The sequence below is a fragment of the Mesitornis unicolor genome, unplaced genomic scaffold (assembly GCF_000695765.1).
Source record: "Mesitornis unicolor isolate BGI_N332 unplaced genomic scaffold, ASM69576v1 scaffold34103, whole genome shotgun sequence".
NCBI classification, from domain to species: Eukaryota; Metazoa; Chordata; class Aves; order Mesitornithiformes; family Mesitornithidae; genus Mesitornis; species Mesitornis unicolor.
In genome coordinates this window covers 43,335-63,103 of record NW_010173220.1, presented here as the reverse complement: position 1 = coordinate 63,103, position 19,769 = coordinate 43,335, and the positions used below count along the sequence as shown (strand labels likewise).

The following is a 19,769-nucleotide window of genomic DNA, read 5'->3' as shown; positions in this document are numbered from 1 at the left end:
CCCGGCATTTGGCCATATTAAACCTCATACCTATGATGCTGAATTCACAGACACTATCTTATTAAAATAGGGACTTCTGAGATGAATTTCCAACATTGTCATCATGCAACGAGACTGCATGCTCGTTCTTGAAGTTTCTCAAATTGTTCTCAAGTTTTGTAAGATGGATTTTACTTTTCCTTGCAAAGGGCTCAATTCCTCTGCTGAACGTTATCCTGTTTAAAAATGGATTTTTTGAAATTAAACATATTCTAGTGGTTTTTTATTACTATTTTTAGTAAGTGACATTCTGCATGTCTTTGCAGTGGCTTCTATATCAGTAAGCTAGCACTCCATGCACAAGGAATTCCTTTGAATATTTGATGTAGTAATATTTTATCGATCACTTCTGTATAGAACATATGCTAAAAGGAAGTCTGAAAAATCTATGTAATCAAAACAGTTTATTTTGGAACTTGTCTCCTGAGGAGATATTTGCCAGAATCTGGCTGCACCATTAGAGAGCAGCTTCACTGTGTTGTTCAAGTTGGCAGATGAACATGTTCTCTTTTGATATTTTCATTTAGTTCCTTTGAAACCTTGTAGATTCTCAGATTACCATCTGGTTTTTTGATTGTAACCAGTGAATGAACCCAAAAGGTTCTTCTTCTTAACATATGATGCCATTTCCTGTCATTTGGTTTAAAAACTGTTCGGTCCAGCCTTTAATGGTAATACTTTCTTTACAACATGAATCACAAATCTTGTGTTTTCTTGTAGTTGTGCAGAGTGTACTGTGAGGAAATGGCGAACCTTGTCACATACAAACTGTGGCCTCAGTGTTGCACGGTGGTGCTTTGGCAACTTGTATGTGTTTGAAATATTAAATAGTCCCATTTATTTTAAATAGCTTAAATGTAATAATGGTTTATTTTTTTAATTACATTTTAAATATTCCCATGCTTTCCAATCCAGAGATGTGACTCTTTTTTCCCCAAGCAGTCTTTCATATGTTCCTCATGATCGAGTTTTCAATCTGTGTAACAGCTTAATCTTGTGATTGAGGTCACTGGACTCTGTGCTCAAAAACTCAGGGCATTACATCCCAAGTGTGCTATTTTATTGATTTCGGTAATATCATCTTAAGCTTTCAATCTGAACAAGTCTTATTTTTTGCCTGTGTTTGCTTTAAGCTATATGACTCGATAATAATGATATATTCAAACTGGCCCCAGTTTAGATTTTCTTTCACTGGAGCCTTTTGTTTCAGCTGCAACACTCATGTTGTGTTATGTTTCCAACAGTGCTTTTCTGGTAAATTTAACTTTTATTACAAGCACTGTAACAAAGCGTGGGATTGCCTGTGAGCAATCTGCTTCTCTGTTTGACTCTACACCTGTCTTTTGTTCAGCTTTCGCATCCTCATTTACCCAGGTTTTTGCATTTGCTTGCTTTATTTACAGCTTCCCATGCGTTGATTGCCTCCACAGAGAAACCTTTATCGTGTTTTGGTCCTGTATTTGTGGGTAAATTGTAAATCTTTTACCAATGGCATTTAAAAAAAATTTCCCTTGTTAAGCACAAATTTGGGAATTTTGTAGATTGCACAAGTCAATTTTAACTTTCATTTTGTGTCTAGAGTCAGAACCAATGCCACTCATCACTCTTGTTCTGTTAGAGATGCAAAATATATTGGTTTATGAAGTCTCCATTCTTCTTTTGGTAGCATCCACTGTGGCATGTTAGTGTAGCTTTGACACTGCTTGCTCTCTGACCTGCAAGCTGTGAATTTTAGCCTTGTTTCTACTGTTTACAGTTTTGTGAAATGCTTGCTCTTGCTCTTCAGTAAAATTGCATGCCATTACTTTAAAAAGCAGTCATTTTTCACTCTCTGCCTTTCCTTGTCAAGTAATTCAGCTGAGAAGTTGAACAGAGTAATTTCAGGTAGAGCTGGAAATAGAAGCTCTCTCTCAGGGTGCTGGAGCGCTCGGCCTCCTTGGATGACCAGGCTAAATCCTCTGGTTGAGGTAGCTTGTTTATAATCACTGTTGTAAGCACTGTAAATGGGTCTTGGTTCGCAAATGAGCTCAAGAACCCTAATTGTTAGTTTTCTATTGCTCCCAGTGCCTAACTCGCTAGGGAAGTGTGTATTTGGGTCCCTCTTCAAGACAGGTTAAGATAAAGGACAGCATTTCAACTGAATGTCTCCATAAAGTGCTGCTTTATGGTTGCTTGTGTTTTCTTCTCCCCTGTCTTTAAGGCAAAGAAAACAACCACAAACCAAACAAACCTTGGCTTTTAAATTAGGTTTTATGCTAATCTGTCACTGCAATCATGATGCACACAAAAGCCCACGTGTTCTGTTTTTTGTCGTTAATCTCTCATTTTGTCCTGCAGTTGCAGAGTTATAAAATTTGGAAGATTGAGAGGTGTAAGTACTGGGCTACTTTGCTGGTATATACCGAGTTCAGTTTCTTCGGGTGTAAACAGTCAGTACCAGTCTGTATCAGGAGAATATGAGGTCAGCAATTCAAAACTTTCATTTCATGTGGTACAGAGAAAAAAAGAGATCTCTGGATCTTCTTGGCCACAAGAATCACCACTGTAAAAGTCAGGCCAAATTTAGCCTGTTCACCTGTTAGTAATTTCTTTTTGGACTTCACAGATGTTTTGGTGCAAATGCAGTGTACCTTCTATAAATTTATTTGTGTTTCACCTGAGAGTTTCCTGCAGTACATACATGAGGTGATGGGCACACTGTGCGCCTGGGGCAGTGCGGCATGAGCTGTGGCCACACTTCAGTGTCCCCTTGTTGCGCGTTTGCTTGTACCTGGGATGGTTCCAGGTGGATCTGGTTGTGTGCCATGGTACAAAGCTGCGGTGGTGTCACGGAATTGCACCAAAATGGCTACACGCACACAAGTAATGAACTCAAACAATCTTAATCTGCAAGTGAAATTAAGCAGACAAAACTTCATTAACCAAAACAACATTCCACTGACATTTAACAAATACAGGTTCAATGCTGGTTGGGAATATTACCAGACACAGCTGAGTTAAGAATTCTTAAGTTTTTGGCCAAACAATCTAAAATGTGCACTCACTCACTCACTCACCAAAAAGGGAGGGCTCTCAATCTCGAGAAGTTGCCTTAAGTGGCGTCCCAACTCAAGGGGAGAGTCCCCGACTGCAGACCCGCTGCTCCGAGGAGGACCAACTCAAATGAGTCCTCCGACGGGACCCCATTTATACCCTGGTTGAACCTGATCTGTGGTCAGTCCATGGTCGTGTGAGCCCCTATTGGCTGAGGACCCCAACTTTCCCGCTTTGACCCCCACTGTGTGGACCAGATGTGAGCTGTGAGCGGGAGGCAGTCCTAGCGCCACCAGGGCCAGAAACTTTAGCACTGTTTGTGTTGGGTCTTTCTCAGGTCTTTAGTAGGGTGGGTGCATCTGCCACAGGTGTGTAATAAACATCTCCAGAGCGAGTGGAAGCAGCCACCTGCTTTTGCATCCTCACTGACCCTAGAGCTGGGCCAGATGCAGTTTGCTGTGCTGGGAACACATCAGTTATGCAGCGTTTCAACTGATTGGAAGGGTCTGCACCCCTAATGCTCTGATTGACAGCCTAGGTAAATTGTTCAGGGATGAAGAAGAGTTACATTTGACTCACTACAGTAACTTCTTTAAGTACTTGCATTGCTCACGAAAACAATGTTTTGCAAATGATCTATTGTAACTGAGTCTGAATGGAAAAAACATTTTTGAAATTATATGAAACCACAGGTTTCTTTGAATCTCTCTAAATGACCAGGGCAGGAAGAATATCTGTCTTTAACAATTTGAAAAGATGATTTAATGGTTCCAGTATGAATTGAGTTTCTTACTGAAGAAACATCCTAATTTGGTGTTCCTGATGCAAGCAGAAATGATGTGGTGTAGACAGTTAATACAGTGTGTCTTGTAGAAAGCTCCATATGGTTGTGAAGCAACCTTGAAAAATCTAATGGTAAGCTGTCTCTGGCTGGAAGGGGGCTTTGCAGAATTTAAAAGGTCATTCAAGAGGAAAATGCGTTAAAACAAGCAAAAATTCCCCAAACCTGTGTTGCTGAGAATAGAAACCCTGGAGAGTGTCTGTTGTTACACAGCAATGTAGCTGAGATGCAGTGCTGTGAAGTTTCAGTTCTGTGTTCTCTACTCTGTTTTGTCATATGGACTTTGGAGAAATGGCCATGTGCTCTAGAAACAAAAGGGAAAAACAAGGCTTTGAAAACTAGGTGCAGCTTCAACTGGGGGGGAGTGTGTCGGATCTTTTTGTCACAGGATTATGGCAATACAGTCTGTTTTGAAAATGAAATGTTTAAAGTGGCTCCTGTTCGCCGTTTGCTTTCAGACTTCAACCGTGTTGCTCTTGTTTTCAAACTCAGCTTTGCAACTGAGAGTGTTATCACTGACATGGCAGAGGCTTGGGCTTTTAAAAGATATGTTGAAAAATTTGGCGAAAAACTGAAGTGGAATCCCCTAACGATAGGTGCTGATGGAGACAGTCTTTCTTACTACTATTCAGATCTGTTCAGGACTTGAAAAAATGGTCAAAATACAGCAATCTGGCAGTAATTTGACTGCATTTAAACTCCTACAGCTGCTACTGCAAGTGGTTCTGTATTAAATAAATGACAACTGGAAGGAATTATCAAGGCAAGGAAACACGTTTTCGCTCTTTCCAAATCTGGATGCATTTTCCATTTTTACACGTGGCATAGGTGCTACAGTAAAAGGGAGGTTGTTGTAAAAAAAGAAAACTCAAGGTAAGCTGCTTTCTTCTCAGTTTGGCAGGAGGTAAAAATGGTTAGTCACCACACTGGCACTAACGCCACGTGTGGCTGCTGAGGAGTCTAGCAGAGCATCCAGGCAAGGAAGAGGATAGGGGTATGGTATTATTTTTCCTGGCATTTTCTCTCCTCAAGTGGATCATCATAAATACTAATATCTGTATTTTAACACTTAATATGGAAAATACTGTGATTCCAGGAATGACACCATACAAGTGGTGTTCCACTGGTCTATAAGCAAGGTGATAATCACAACTGTAGATTTACTTGTTCTAGAGAAGCCCCCTTTTTTGGCTCCTCTTTTTGATTTCTATCTTAGAGCAACTCAGAGAAGGTAATCTTTGTTTTTGCACCCTCTACAAATTGTCTTTTGGTCAGCAGAATTGAAAGGGAGGGGGGAGGGAATCTTAAATTGTGCTGTAGCACAGATGCCCTAAGTTATATATTCATTAGTTATTTTTTTCCTCTGAAGATCCCTTGTCCTGTAACAGAAAATACTGGCCTGTTTTGGAAGCTGTGACATGTAAATTCATGTACTAAGGCTGTCTGAAGGGGAGGCAGTCTGTCCTTGGGGCAGAGGCAGTTCCTCAAAAGGCAGTAGAGTTGAGCAGGAAAATGAATGTATTTCTTGGAGCTGGAGCTTTCTTTTCTTTTTTCTTGTGTGTTGCAAATTCTTGGGTCCTTCTGAAAAAAGTTCTACTGAAGACTTTCTCTTCAACCTGTGTTACCTTCTCTTTTGTCTTTCTGTCAGTCTTCTTGCTGTTTTGCCTCTCTCTTCCGTGGGAGTCCAGAGTAATAGCAAACCTTGTGTTTGTCTCGACTGGGAGTGCAGAGATAGCTGACCTGGGGGTGTTTGAGCTGACCTTGCAGATAAAAGCTCCCTTCAGAGTCAGGTGAAGCACCTTGAGGACAGGTTTTATCAGGTCAGAAACACCATCAAGCAGTATTACTCTTTTGCTGTTTGGTCAACACCATTGTAATACTGCGTTGAGTGAAATTGCTGGAAATGGTCAAAGGCAACATTGGAAACCTCTGCATCTCTCTTCATTGTGAGATGTGGAAACACCTCTCGTCTTTGCATCTGTTGGCAGCTGCGTTTATCTGTGGACCTAGCCTTGTCTTGGGGTGTGTGTGTCATCAGAGAGATGTAGATTTCTTGGTAGTGTCTTCATAGGAACTGAAGCATGCAGGTAATCCGTTGTTGAGCTCTTAAAGCAGCTACATATACGATACATTGGCTTGTTATGTGGACATTGTGGACTTCAGAAATTCTGTGGTGTTTTTTGAATGTATATACAGTGCATAGTTGACTTCTAGCAATTAAACTATATTTAACCAGCGCAAGTATTTAATGCCTTTTGTTATCTCTCTTATTTTCTCTTGCTCCTGGCAGTTATCAAAGACCTGACAAATAATGTCTCTACTGATGATGCATTTGCTTTTTATGTTTTCTGCTCTGCTTGCTTTTCCACTGAGTTTACTGGTAGATATGAATCTGACTCCAGCACAGAACTGTAAGCTGTCTGAATTTTCAGTACAAGGAGTTTTTGACTCAGCTTATTATGTCACTGTTGTTGTGCAGTACAGTTTCTTCTGATGGATACACAAGGACAGTGTGTACTTCAATGCTGTTTTACTTGCTTTGATACAGAATTTGTTTTTTTCCTGTCTTCTTCTGTTTAGCATTAATATTGGTGCTAACAGGATTTCCCACAATAATAATTTAAAAATCCTGTAAAATTCTGAACAATTCTTTCCCATTTGAAATACATAATGCATATATTTACAAATAGTTTTGAACACGAGTAAGTAGGAGTATTTTCTGCCAGCGGACTGCAAAAATGGTTGCAGTTTCTTAGCAGGGGGATCAGTTTCATTCACACCTCCATGTAATGATTTTCTTGCAGGAACGTGTACATCAGGCAGTAGAATGAGATCCTATGAAGTATTTGCAAATAACGAAGCAAATTTTCCTGTGTTGTCTTATCTGAAATGTCTTTATATTGTACTGAAAGTATTGTAATTATAGTTATAAGAAATAAAGAGCTAGGCTGTGATCTCCTGTGGTAAGTACAAAGGGAATAAAGAAGTTGTTTCCTCAGAGCCTGCCAGCCCTTTGTGGCAAATAGGGTAGGGGTTATTTGGGAAAAAAAATAGCTACCTTATACACGTCATAATCCTGGGTTTGAATGCATTATGTATTGGAGTGCTTGGGGACTGACTTCACAGTTACATAGGTGACCTTAATTTGGGTATCTGTTGAGGGGTTGACTTTGTTACATTACTAGTATCATTTCTGGTTGGTGGGATTTTTTTGTTTGTTTGTTTTTTGTGGTTTTGTGGTTTTTGTTTTGTTTTTGCTTTTGTTTGGTTTTTTTGTGTTTTTGTGGTTTTTTGTTTTGTTTTTGCTTTTGTTTGTTTGTTTTTCCTAAGAGTGAAACACTTAACGTGCCATTTAATTCAGTTGCATTAGAGGAACTGATAGCTTTAATTTGTAATCCATTAGAGTACTAATTCTTATAATTGCAATTAAAAAAATTAAATATTTCCTCTTTCCCCTCTTTTATTATTTTTCTATCTATGTTTTCAGATATGATTCTGGACCAGCAGGTGGGTTCTGGGCAGCTCAGTGAGGATGTTCGTCAGAGAGTGCATGAGGCATTACTGAAACAGCATCACCATCAGAACCAGAAGAAGCTGAGCAACAGGATCCCAATTGTGAGATCCTTTGCTGATATCGGAAAGAAGCAGTCTGAACCCCATTCCATGGATAAAAATGGTAATGCATTGTTTTATTTTGCATTTTGAGCTTCCAATGGCATCTGCCTGTTCAGTTTTGCACATGCTTTGTACCCACAGCTTGAACTCAGCGTGATTCTGCTCTGAAAAGTTGCTGTGTAAAAGCGATACCTTTTATATGTGAGTGGTTCCTCTTATGCATTCAGTACCACTTGTTTAAATTTGATTGAAATTCGGGTATCCTGGACAATTCAGGGCCGTGCAGAGATATTCCATGGAACTAGCTGAGGTGTGCCGCTCTGTCCTGGGTGGTTGGCATGGCACATTGTCCTGCTGCAGCTCAGCTCAAGTGCAGTTCTGGTTGATCTGGAAACATGGGGCTATGGCCGTAAAGATTAACTTTGGTTTAAAGGAAGAACCTTTTGTTTCAATCATTGGCATATAAAGTTTTAATAGATATTTTTAAATTTAGCCACTTCCCTGGGAAAGATTCTAAGCCCTAAAAGTCAACACGTAATTTCATCTGAAGAAGATATAAATAGAAACATATTAATTCTACCGAACTACTGTTTTAAGAGCAAGGAAAAAATAATATTTATTAAGATGTGTGTGATTATGCATATGGGTGTACAGAAGTAAGTAGGATGGTTGTCACTGTTTTTAAGACAACTTTCCTGTTGATCTGTGCAACCCTTGCTGATGACTTTAAACAGATACTCAAGAGACACTTCAGGAAGTTAGTGCTATTGCATTCCTGTTCCTTAATTTCCATGGGGTGCAAAATGGCAGCTTGCATTCCATGAGCTTTTTGCACCAGGTCTTATAACAAATAAGAAGTAGGTCTCCTTAAAAAGATCCCTCAGGACGAGCTGTGGAAGTATCATAAGCTCAGTGTCAGTAACTTTGTGTCTGTTAGTGGAACTGATGAAGCAATCCACTCCAGAAACATCTCACTTTTCCCCAATTTTCTTGTGGGGACCTTCACATCTCTATTTATTTACCCAAAGAGTAGATTCTGATCAGGACAGCATCTGAGTCCATGTTAAACACACTGATTTTATACACTCAGCGATTAAGTGATTCCGTAAGTAAGGAAACACATTCTTAATAGTTTTCATTTGTCTGTGCTTATTTTGCAAGATGAAATACAGAATTCCAGTTCACGTGCTTATGTAGAGGGACCTAAGAGGACTCTTAACCCCTGGTTAATATAAAAATTAACGTAGTTACTTTCACTGTGTTAATTTAAATCAATTTAAATGCACCATCAACAATACAAATCTAAATAATTTTAGAAACATTTATGTGAAGGTGAATCAGCTTTTTATCTAAATTGCAGTGAAGAGTTCCAAATCCAGTCTTTTTGAACACAGATGTCTTTTAATCAGTTTGAAGAATTGCTGTTCTGCTTGCATCCTTTAAGTGCTAATGCACATTTGGCAGTCTTCTGTATTGACCTCTTCAAAATAGATGATGGCCCTGTGATAAAGCAAAGAGGGGTTGTTTTAAGTTTCTCTCTTACCATCCATTACCCTGTGACATTAAAATGTCTGAATCTTTTTTTCTTTACCTGAATTGTACTGAAATTATTATTAGCTTTAGAAGAGGAAAATTTGGTCCAAGTTTTTGGTTTTCAGGGGAATCACAAGTTTTTCCCTCTTCGAGACAACGGCAAACAAGCAGCTCCTGGGCTTGAGTGGCAGCTATTGCCCCGATACTCCAGAGAATCAAAGGAGCGGGTAAAGAGATGATCCTGGAGAGCTGCCTAATTTCAGGCACACTGACTGCTACCTCTTCTGCCATACTCTTAGTTATTTCTTTACCCTGGGTAACTTGCCATAGTACATGGGGTGTAAATTATGCAGGAATGTGTGCTGAAAGGCTCAGCTTTCAGGAGTTCTGCTGTCCTTAGAAGTTTGACCAGGGGTAGCAGCAAGGTTTCTGATCATTTTCTGCTGCAGTTGCCTCATGACCCAGATGCTAGAGTTCATGTATAGGGTTATGCTCACTGCAGCTATGTGTTTCTTTTTAGATTGCTGTGGAGTGTCTGCACAAGCTTCTCATAATAATACAAAACCGAGTTGTTAAAATACAGCTTTGTATCAGGTGAAGAGGAAAGAAAAATCCAATATGTGCAAAAGAAAGCAAAATTAAGAGATGTGAACACCTTACATTATTGTCAAGAGTGTGCTGTGAGCCATGTCTTTGTTTCCTGAGGACAAGCTGGTAAAATGCAATGAAGGTGTCATTTTAGCCTACTTACTCTCATTTGTGCACTGACGTGTAGACTGTATGAATGTAAAACAGTCCATATATTGCCAGCTGTAGCAGTGTTGTTCTCCCTTTTTAATACAAAAATTGCATTAAAATAGTAAAATATTTTATGATTGCTTTTACTTTCTGGATGAGAAGCTTAATTCCTAGAAGACTGCAGGGAGAAAACCAGGTCATCTCAGGTACTGCTGATGAGCTTATAGCTCAGAGACGTGTTCACCTCTCTCACAGTTCAGAGTTTTCAGAAGCAGCACGTGGCAGGAGCTTCAGAAGGACCACTTACTTGTCCCTGTTGAAGTGAGGCAGGGGAACTTGGGCACTTCTCTTGCACAAAAAGAAGTTCTCAGTTTGGTTAAATTTGGGTTTGGTGTAGACAGTTTAACTGGTAACATTCCTTAGCAGTCTGTAGTTTGTAAAATAGGTGGTTCAGAGCCATAAGCCCTTGCCATCTGTGTTACGAGGTACAGCTGAGGATGTAAACCCTCTTTGTTCAAGTTCTTGGCTATGCTAGCTTTTCAGTGCATCGATTCCCAGATATCCAGGAATAAAGTCAGAAAATGAAGACAGAAACATAAATTCAATATATGGCTGTGCTGCTGACAGACCACTGTGATATCTTTGTTGGAAAATAGTTGTACATATGTTCTCCCTCCATTTTTTCTTTGTTTAAGAGTCTGTCAGGCCATCTAATTAATTTGCTTTGTATTTAGTAGTATTATCTTTTGCTTACAATGGCTTTTCTTCACATCCTCTGCAGGGCTAAGATGTCAGGGTGCTATGGATTTACCATGCATTTTTAATGCTGCCATGCTGTGTTTAACTTTCACTTTTCATTAAGCATCAAAACTGTGAGAATTAAAAGCCTGCTTTTGATGTTCCAATAAAAACCGACAGTCAGATTTGGCATAAGAGCAGGAAAAATGATTTTTTGTGTTTTTAAAGTCTAATTTGACACCAAATACCCAAAATGGGGAGTGGCAAGTAATTTTAGTATAAATACTGTAAAAGTTAGGTAAAAATATGAATTGTTGTCGTTAGTAAGTCATGTTTAGAAAGTTTGGTTTGTAAAGCAATTTAACTTATTTTTATTGAGATCAATAGGTTTTTCACTCTGTATTCCCAAGAACCATGTCTGTAAGTTCTATGACTTGATCTAAAAAGCCAAAGGCATTTGCAAATATACACCACCTTTCTGTTGTTACAGGAATGCTAATATAATTTCATTATCTTCTCCACTTTTGTAAAGGGCTCTGCAATTCATAATTTAAGTGTGCATGGCATGGCAAAGTAGCTGATGTGATGAAAATATAGTTAGGAAAAGAAGTTTCCATCATGTAAATAATTTAGGTTTTTTGACTGACTATTTCACTTTTAGTCTGGACTTCAGAGTATGTGTCTGTGTGTATACGTAATGAGATCTAACAGCCCTTTTCCCTGATGAAAGTCAAGGAGGAAAGAACGAGAGGAGAGGAGCACGCAGGATAAATTACTTCTACATTGTATTTTCATACACCTTGTTGAAGTGTTCTTTACCCATAATAACACGGTCTCGTTTCTCTTCCAAACATATGCCATTTATAACTGCTTCTTCTCCCTCGATGTCAGAACAGACACTTCATTAATGTAAAAATTGCATTGCACCACACACCATCTCTGATTTTGAGAAATCCTGAAATTCCAAGGGGAATTTATCGATATGCCAAGGAGCTTGAAGAAAGCAATGACATATTAAGCTGGGATCTTCAGAGTTAACAGCATGAGCTGCTGGAGCAGTTCATTTTGACATGTTCTTTTTCAAGCCTTTTCCCAGTGATTTCTCTTAGCGTGATGGGCTAGTTTGGACTTCATTGTTTTATGTCAGTATGAGCACACACAGAGGTGTTTAAGACAATGCTTGGGTGTCTAATTTAGGACAGTGTGCTTCCATATCCTAATAAGTCTAAATTACTGGTTATGTGATGGTGTTTGTTACTTTTTCAGTTTCCTAGTCTCTCCTAAACATCAGTTCAAACAGTTATACCATAATTTAGAGCTAGCTTACAGCATGTGAAACTCTGATGTCAATACTGCCATGTGGGGATGGACGTTACTTGGAGCCGTATGAAAAGAGTAGGGAGGCATTCCTACGTATGTGATCGTGGCCCTTCATTTTGGGAGTAGGTCACAATGAATGCGATATACGTACCCGAGTTTTCTGGCAATATTGGATCTGGATCAGGTGGATTGCTCCTGCTTTCCTTGAAGAGAAGGCAAACTCAAAGTTAGTTAATCCTACATTAAATTAGGTAATGCTTTAATTATTATTTTATATTATTCTCAAATGTATATATTTTAATCAACCTTTATTATCCACAAGTTTTTCTATTGCTAAAATGTAACTTGTATTTACGAACATTTTCATCTGATATTTAGTCTTTCTTTTTCCACATTTCCTTGTACCCATGATACAATGTGTAATCTGTATGTATAAAACTGTATCATTCATCTTTGTATTTCTTTATTTTGCTCTTTGTTGTGTCTGTCTCTAACAGGCTCATCTCATCTCTGTATCTTCCTCATCTCCTATCCTTTGGGTTCTGTAAACTCCCTGAAGGTTCAGAGGTAGTATAAACACCTATTCTTGCTTGGGCTTCAGATAATTTCAAATGTACACCCATGTTTTCATCTCAATTTCTTGACAGCATGCGACTTCTTGCTATAGTGATTAAAAATACCTGAGGCCTTCGTGAGCAGCTGTGACACACTTAAGAGAAGCTTGTGTGAAATGATGTTGTTTTGGGGGAAAAAGTGCTGTTTCTTTATAAGTTCATTTTCTTACAGCAATTTGTTAAACTGCAAATAGTAGCATTTTAGTTAAAACTGCATGTCTTCATGTGAATTATGCTTGAGATTCAGGCTTAGCATTAGAAAAACAGATAAAGTGACTTCTTCCTCATCCTCTTACAATGCATATCATTAGCAAGCACCAAATCTGCTTGCAGTTACGCAGGTATGATGTGAGTGACGTGGTTCTCCACTGATTTGAAATGCTATGCATCAAGAGGTCTAAAAGTACATACACAATTCAGCCTGCAAAGATGGTATCACTGCTCTGTTACATTAGAATTTTCCCATATGCTTAGGAAAACTTACTGTTTGTCAAGCTTAGATTTTTGATCTGGACAACGTATCCATTTAGTTTTGGAAAATTGGTGACTAGTTGCAGCAAAAAGCCCGAAGATTGTTATAGCTGGCTTGCAAATCAGTTTGTTTTTTTTTCTGAATGAGAAGAAATCTATATGGTCTACAAAAATAATCAACTTCTTTTCTGATTCAGTTTCCTTGATGTGTGCATTGCATCCAGTTTGTTTCCGTTAACTGTGATTTGTATCTGAATATGTTGTTCTTGGGTTTTGTCATTGACATTCTAGAGACCTCTTGGATTTTGATTAGTAAACATAATACACAGTTAAATGTCTTGAGCTTTAAATTTTAGGCAGTAAGAGCATGTTGCATGTGACATTAATTTACTGAGATTATTTTTTTTTAAATTTGAGACTAATAGTTTCAAAATGCTGAGCTTTCTCTGCAAACGCAAACATCTATTAGTGTAACAAATAGAGATCTTACTCTGATGGATTTTTATTTTTAAGTGACTTGGCTTTGCATGACATAATATGTTTTGTGTGAGTTCTTGCTCTATTCAAAGCTCTGGCAATTTCACATCTGAAAAAGACACTCATTTTTTCTCTACACCAATTTAAAAAATAATTTTAAAACCTGTGCTGATACTGGCTTTTTATAAGCCTTAACACAACCATTTTAGTGTGGTTTTATCTGTTAGGTATTAAGTTCCTTTGTATGTAGGCTGGTTATTCAAATGATACCATATTATACATTTGTTTGATACTTTCAAAAATCTGAGTGAAGCTCTGACAAATTCTGCAAGAATGCGACTCTTCAGATGCCTTATGTTCATGAACTGCTTCCACTGCATCAAGGCTTTTAAACTTTAGATTTATAAGGTCTCAAAGTACTACATTGCACTCTTAAAATAAAAATACTGATTTTATCCCATACAACGTGTAAATAAACATTTTACTTGAGAGAGCTGAAATGGATCTGGCTAAGACAGGACATGGAAGAGCTGAATAAATGGCAAGGCTGTTGCTGCTCTCATTCCCTCTTACTGGTGGTTTATGGCTTCACCATTCTTACCAGCCTAAACTCCACATTGCCAACTCAAAGAATTAATAAACCATCACAAATGTTTTTCTCAGAGCAGATGTTTAAAGCCTGGCTAGGATTTGGTGTTAGGATTTCTTTTCTTCTTCTTCTTTTGCACATAATTCTTTGAAGACTCCCACATAAATGAAATGGACAAAAATTATGGGTTTAGTGTACCTGTAGTCCAGAGTCAGTTTGATGCAGTCACGACTGTTGACATTTTGGTGGAAATCAGAGAGGAAATGCCTCTTGTTGTTTGTATTGTTTTAGTTGAAGTATGGTATGACAGCTCCCCTTTTCATTCACATAGCTTCTTAATTGCTTGTTGCTTCATGGGACCAGTGTGGTGTCAATAACTGCCCTTCATCCAGAGAAAACAGTTACTGAAATTAAAAGCAGCTTGAGGATAAAGCATATATATATATATATATATATATATTTGCCAACATGCTTGAAAAAACTGAATATTTTTAATGACGTTGGACAACCACTGTGGCATGGTGATGCAAATGTTTGCTAGGTTGCCATCAGTAGGCCTTTGGTTCTACCCCATTGGGAATTCCTCATGGGCTGTTCACCCCAAAGACATCTCCTTTAAGTCAACATGAGATCATACACAAAATTAAATTAATTTTTGAATTTTTGTGGCTTCATAGCTCAGAAGTAGAGGAAGCTACCAAATATAAAAATAGCCATGTAACATTGCAGTCCTGCTCTGAGAGAGAGCCACCAGAGCACTGTGTCTGTCTACTATCTAGTGCAAAATACAGTGGCATTTAGAAAGCTAAATGTGTGTAGGAGCAAAAATCTCTTCAAAGCCCAGTACTTTTTGTCTTACTTTTCTGTTGAAGGGCCACACAGAGACCAAGTTCCAGGCTTACATTTTACTAATGATATTGTTGTGTAAGTAACACACATTCCTGCAGTGTGACTGCCATGTGAAGAGTGAAATTACCTTCTTCTCTACCTTGTTCTTTGATTGTTACTCAGTATAGTTAAAAAAGCCCCAGACAACCCAAACTTCTTGTTCCAAGATCCAGAAAGCTGTCTTAAGTTGCATTGCTATTTAAGCATCTCTTACTGCCTCAAGGTAAAACTTGTGTTCTTTCAGATTACTCCAGCATATGGGTAAATCAAAGTTTGAGGTCTTCTGTTGGCACAGAAGTAGAACATATGCTATTCTTATAAACTTCACATACTTACTGGTTGTGGCTTTTATTTCCTACTCTGTACATTTTTGCATATTTTTCTCCTAAGAGAAAAGTGGACACAATGTTTAGAAGTTAGCCTTTGGACCGATACACTCGTTGCTTAGGGGCTTTTGACACACCCGATTATGATGTTAGAAATTCAGTTTTTATAATGGTTGGTCCATGCTCCGACTCCCTTGTTGGTCAATATTTTTATCTCCCTGGGAGATATCCCTGCTCTCATTTTCTTGGATTTTTGGGTCCAGAAAAAAAAGAAGTAAAAATGTAAATCCCTAATTAGCAACAGAAAGATAATGAACTACTATTTCTGCTGCTTTCCTGTAACATCTTTATAACATAGTATGTATATTAGTATGAGTAATTGTTACAAGTATTTTATAGTTCCTTGAGTATAGAGGAGTGTCAAAAAGGTAGAAATTAAGAGTTAAGAAGGTCTAATATTACTAGATTTAAAGTTTTCTGGGACTAAATTAGGGCAGAAATTTTCCCTGAGCATTCTATGGCTGTTAGAATTAGTGGGAAGGGTTATTTTGTTACGTTAGTAAAATCTCCAAAATACTACAGAACTAAAATTCTTTAAAATCCCAGACAAATTGTATGGCCGTTTATAAGCATCCTGCATATTTAATGATTTCTGGCTTCCGATTTGCAGAAATTGTCTCTTGTGACATTTAGGAATGAATAGTCTTTTCTTAGGTGAATTCCTTTAAATTACATTATTATGTTGCTTTCTGAAATCAATCCTTTATTCTTGTTATATGTAAATTCTAATCCTGATTTATTTTTATCTACTTGGTTAGGTTAACATGCTTGTCATGTCTGGTTTTTTACCATTCTCTGCTTATTTCACTGTAGTGCTGAACAAAAGCCCTAATTTATATTCTTGTTTTGATCTGTCCTTGTCCTGAATCAGAGAGAAAATAGAAATATTTACCTTTTTAAGAATGATACATTTAATAATAAGACTTACAGAAACACATTTTAAAACATTCTGTTCCTGTACTTCCTAATGAAAGTGAAATCTCTCTGGCTATGCTACCAGGATGCACCACAAGAGTCTAAAAACTGTTTTGTGTCATGGGAGATTTGCCTAGTGGAAAATGAGATGTTGATTTTCATGAAAGCCAACCTTTTCCTTAAGCGTTTCAACTGGGAATTCATGACCAGACTTAGACAGGGATATTGTAGCGCTCAGCTGTGACAGAAGCTCAATTTCTTGGCAGTGGTTTAGATACTCTTGCGAGTCCTGTCCTGTTCAGACTGATCCTGTGAAGTCTCTGTTTCCTGGTGGTGGCTGAGGACATGCTTGAGCTGCAAGCGTGTGTAGCAGTGGTGTGAGGGGACACAGCGGGGCTTTTTGAATTGCCCAGAGAATGTGCCTAGCCTAGGACTTTCTGACTGTCTTCATCTTCAAGTATCGTGAACATATGGTCTTTGTTACTGTGCAAGTTTAGGTTGATTTTCACCAGAACCAATGTTTTCACATCATCATTTCTCAGTCATATGAGAGACTTTATTTGCTATGGAAACAAATATATGCTGGGCACGAGATGCTGACTCTGGGCCAGTTGGACTCAGTAGTTATTCCTGGGTGTGTGTTAGGGCAGTAAGAGATAGTTGGCTCATATATTCGGTACTTTTTCCTATGCTTTGTTGTGGTGTTTAGAGCTGTGCGCAGCTCCTGCCATGCCAAGGAGGGAGGAAGAGCGAAGGCAAGCAGGGAATGGCCTGTCACCCTGTGGGGTTTGCGTGCTGCCTTGCTGCCAGCCCCACACCCTCAGTGCGTGCACGGTGGCCTCTGGCTGTGCACAGGGGCAATGTTGGCATTAAAAACAAAAAAAAGCTTTATGTGACATATACTTGTTACTTAATCCTGTTTTTCTTTCTGAGCTTTCGTTGGCAAAGTTCTGTTGGTCGCAGGACTTACTGTTTGCTTACAGTGACTGAGGTGTGTTTAAACACTTCTTATCTTGAGATATTTTTAAAACTTCTATAAAATACTAAATCCTCACTGAAATTTTTTTGAAAGTGTGTTTGCTGAGAAGACATCTGTTTTACATATGTCAATAATCACATTGTTCAGTACTGAGGTTTTTAAGTCATCTCAATTTCCAATACATCTGTTTGTATAGCAGCCCACTCTTAGGCTGGATTGTAGTTGTTATAATCAGGACATTCTTATACACAGGAGTAAATGTATGGAAATCAGTAATCCTGTTTTATTCAGTGAGGAGTATTCTTGTGGACAGATACTGCCCAAAATTGACAGCTCCTCAGATTACTTACAAAAACTAATGCAGGACTTTCCTCAAATGTAATATCTTAAAAATCATACGAGTTCATCAGCATAGAAAGTTTATCTTCCAATATTCGAGCATCTTTTACATTTTCTAAATTGTGTTCTGCCATTCCTAACTGCACGTGATAAATGTCTGTCTTTTGAGAATGTGTTATTCTAAGTATTCAATTAAAATGCCATGTTTAGATGCTTCATACACATACGATGTAAAATGTATGTAGTTCTTTAACAACTATTTAATTAGATGTTGCTTTATTTATAGAAATAATTGTTAGTATTCTGTAATAATGGTACTTTTTTTAGCAGGTCAGATTGTTTCCCCACAGTCCACTCCAGCCTGCACTGAAAACAAAAATGATGTGAGCAGAGAAAACAGCACCGTTGACTTTAGCAAGGTAAGCGTTCACTGACAGTGAAGAGAGCTTCCTGACTGCCAATTAGATCTCTTAAATGAGAGAAAATGAATCCATGTGAATCAGGAAAAGCTGTGGACGGCGAATTTTATTTTAGCATCAAAGTTTCATGTGCACTGCGACTCAGTTTGTATATAGCAAAAAGGAATTTTTCATTTTAGTGATAAGTTCCCGGTAACAGGAATTCTCGGTTTAGGAACATAGATAAATTCATTGCATGACAATATCACAGGCATGTGTTTGTAGGGCAAATTTTTACAAATTTTACAACAGAAAATTATCTAAGTAGGAAAGTAATTCAGAATTCTTATAATGCAGATTTACCTCTCTGATTTTTACTTTTTGTATAAGTAATGCATGGATGCAGACTATGCTTTTTATAACCTGAGCTCGTGGATTCCAGATGTCTCAAACAGAATGTGTTTCCGTAAAGCTATAACTTAATTCTTCTGGCAAGCCAAGATATTTCAGTACACTTCACAAAAGATGTTAGCTGCTCAGTAGTGGAGATTGCAATGACAGTTCAGTGTTAGGTAGCAAAGAAAAGCAAACAGCTTCTCAGCTTTAATGTAAAGGAGAATTCTAATTTGTTTAAGAAGTCTGTATGTACCTAAAACAAACTGTCACATTAGATGCAGATGACAGCCCTGACAGGGATAGATGGCTTCAGCTGACACATTAATACAACAAAGGTTGAGTAAGTGAAGAAAGGTGATTTAAACCAGAATTCTGAAGAACAGCACTTTGAGTCTGTTGAATCTTAATGTTAGTGCAGCTGAGCTAAAAGTAGAGTTATGTGATTGCTCCATCTGGTGCCAGACTTATTTCCTAGCAGCAGTAGCTATTTGCACCGTTTGAATTCTTGACTGAAAATGCCAGACTAAGAATGGTATATGGCTGACATAAAGATGGGAAACAGATCTTTTTGTCAAAGGAAGTGGGGAGAAAGGAGGCTAGCTGGGGATGTGTTATGGACCACAAAGGGAGCAAGAAGATCTGTGAACAATGACAAGTTGTTAAAAATTAAATGCTAATGATTTTAAAATATTTTAAACCAAGTTTATAATGCTTTAAAAAGTCAAGTATGATTTTGCTTTCCTGATATTTATATTAAAAGTGTTAACTGAAACTAATTTTTTTTGGCAAGTGTTCTGATATCAAGATGTAAAATTTTGTCAAGAATATTGAATATTCATGAAGCTGTCTATTCAAAATTAAGCTGTGCAGAGGTGAAGCTCGTTACAAGCAAAGGGAGCAACATGACTTTCAGTAGTGCTTTTCTTGCACATTTCCCCAGTTGCTTTGGCTGTGGTAAGATCAAAATCCCAGTCTGTTATCTGGCTGCACGTGTTTGTATTAAACAAGGATGGAGGCTCCAGCATTTGATCCGTCACTCACTATTTTTGTAGTGTTGCAGCTTTGCTGATCAGAAGAGCTCTTCCTGTTTACACTGGCCTGGGGAGAAATCAACATGTCATCTTTTGGCTAGCTACAGTAGTGTTAGATACCAACAAGGATGTCAGGAGTAGGAAAGAACAACTTTTGTTTGCGGGAATGAAATAGTGGTATTCTAAATACCTTTTTTGACCGCCTTTAAATAGATCCACTTATCCTTTTGAAGATGCATAAGTAAAGTACAATTTCCCCTTGAAATGTGCTATTGCAATAACTCCCAGTGGTTGTAATTGGTATTATATGCACAGATTGAGAGGAAAGTAGAGCAGTACACTAATTTTCTCTTGAGTATAGTGATTTCTTGCTCTAATTTTGTTCCACATATTAATTTCATTTATCTTCAACAAAAAAAGCACCTTTCA

The 19,769-nt window shown here is 38.1% G+C and overlaps 1 protein-coding gene across 1 annotated transcript in view; it reads left to right on the top strand.

The window, feature by feature from the left end:
- Nucleotides 1-2,376: 2,376 nt before the first annotated feature.
- Nucleotides 2,377-19,769, top strand: part of LOC104534795 (sodium-driven chloride bicarbonate exchanger-like) — a gene marked incomplete at its 5' end in the record, with an annotated part of 60,073 nt that continues 42,680 nt past the window's right edge. Inside the window, 4 exons of the mRNA XM_010180648.1 lie at nucleotides 2,377-2,500; nucleotides 4,302-4,509; nucleotides 7,401-7,589; nucleotides 17,846-17,934. Coding sequence (XP_010178950.1) covers nucleotides 2,377-2,500; nucleotides 4,302-4,509; nucleotides 7,401-7,589; nucleotides 17,846-17,934 — 610 coding nt within the window. The remainder of the gene's footprint in view (nucleotides 2,501-4,301; nucleotides 4,510-7,400; nucleotides 7,590-17,845; nucleotides 17,935-19,769) is intronic.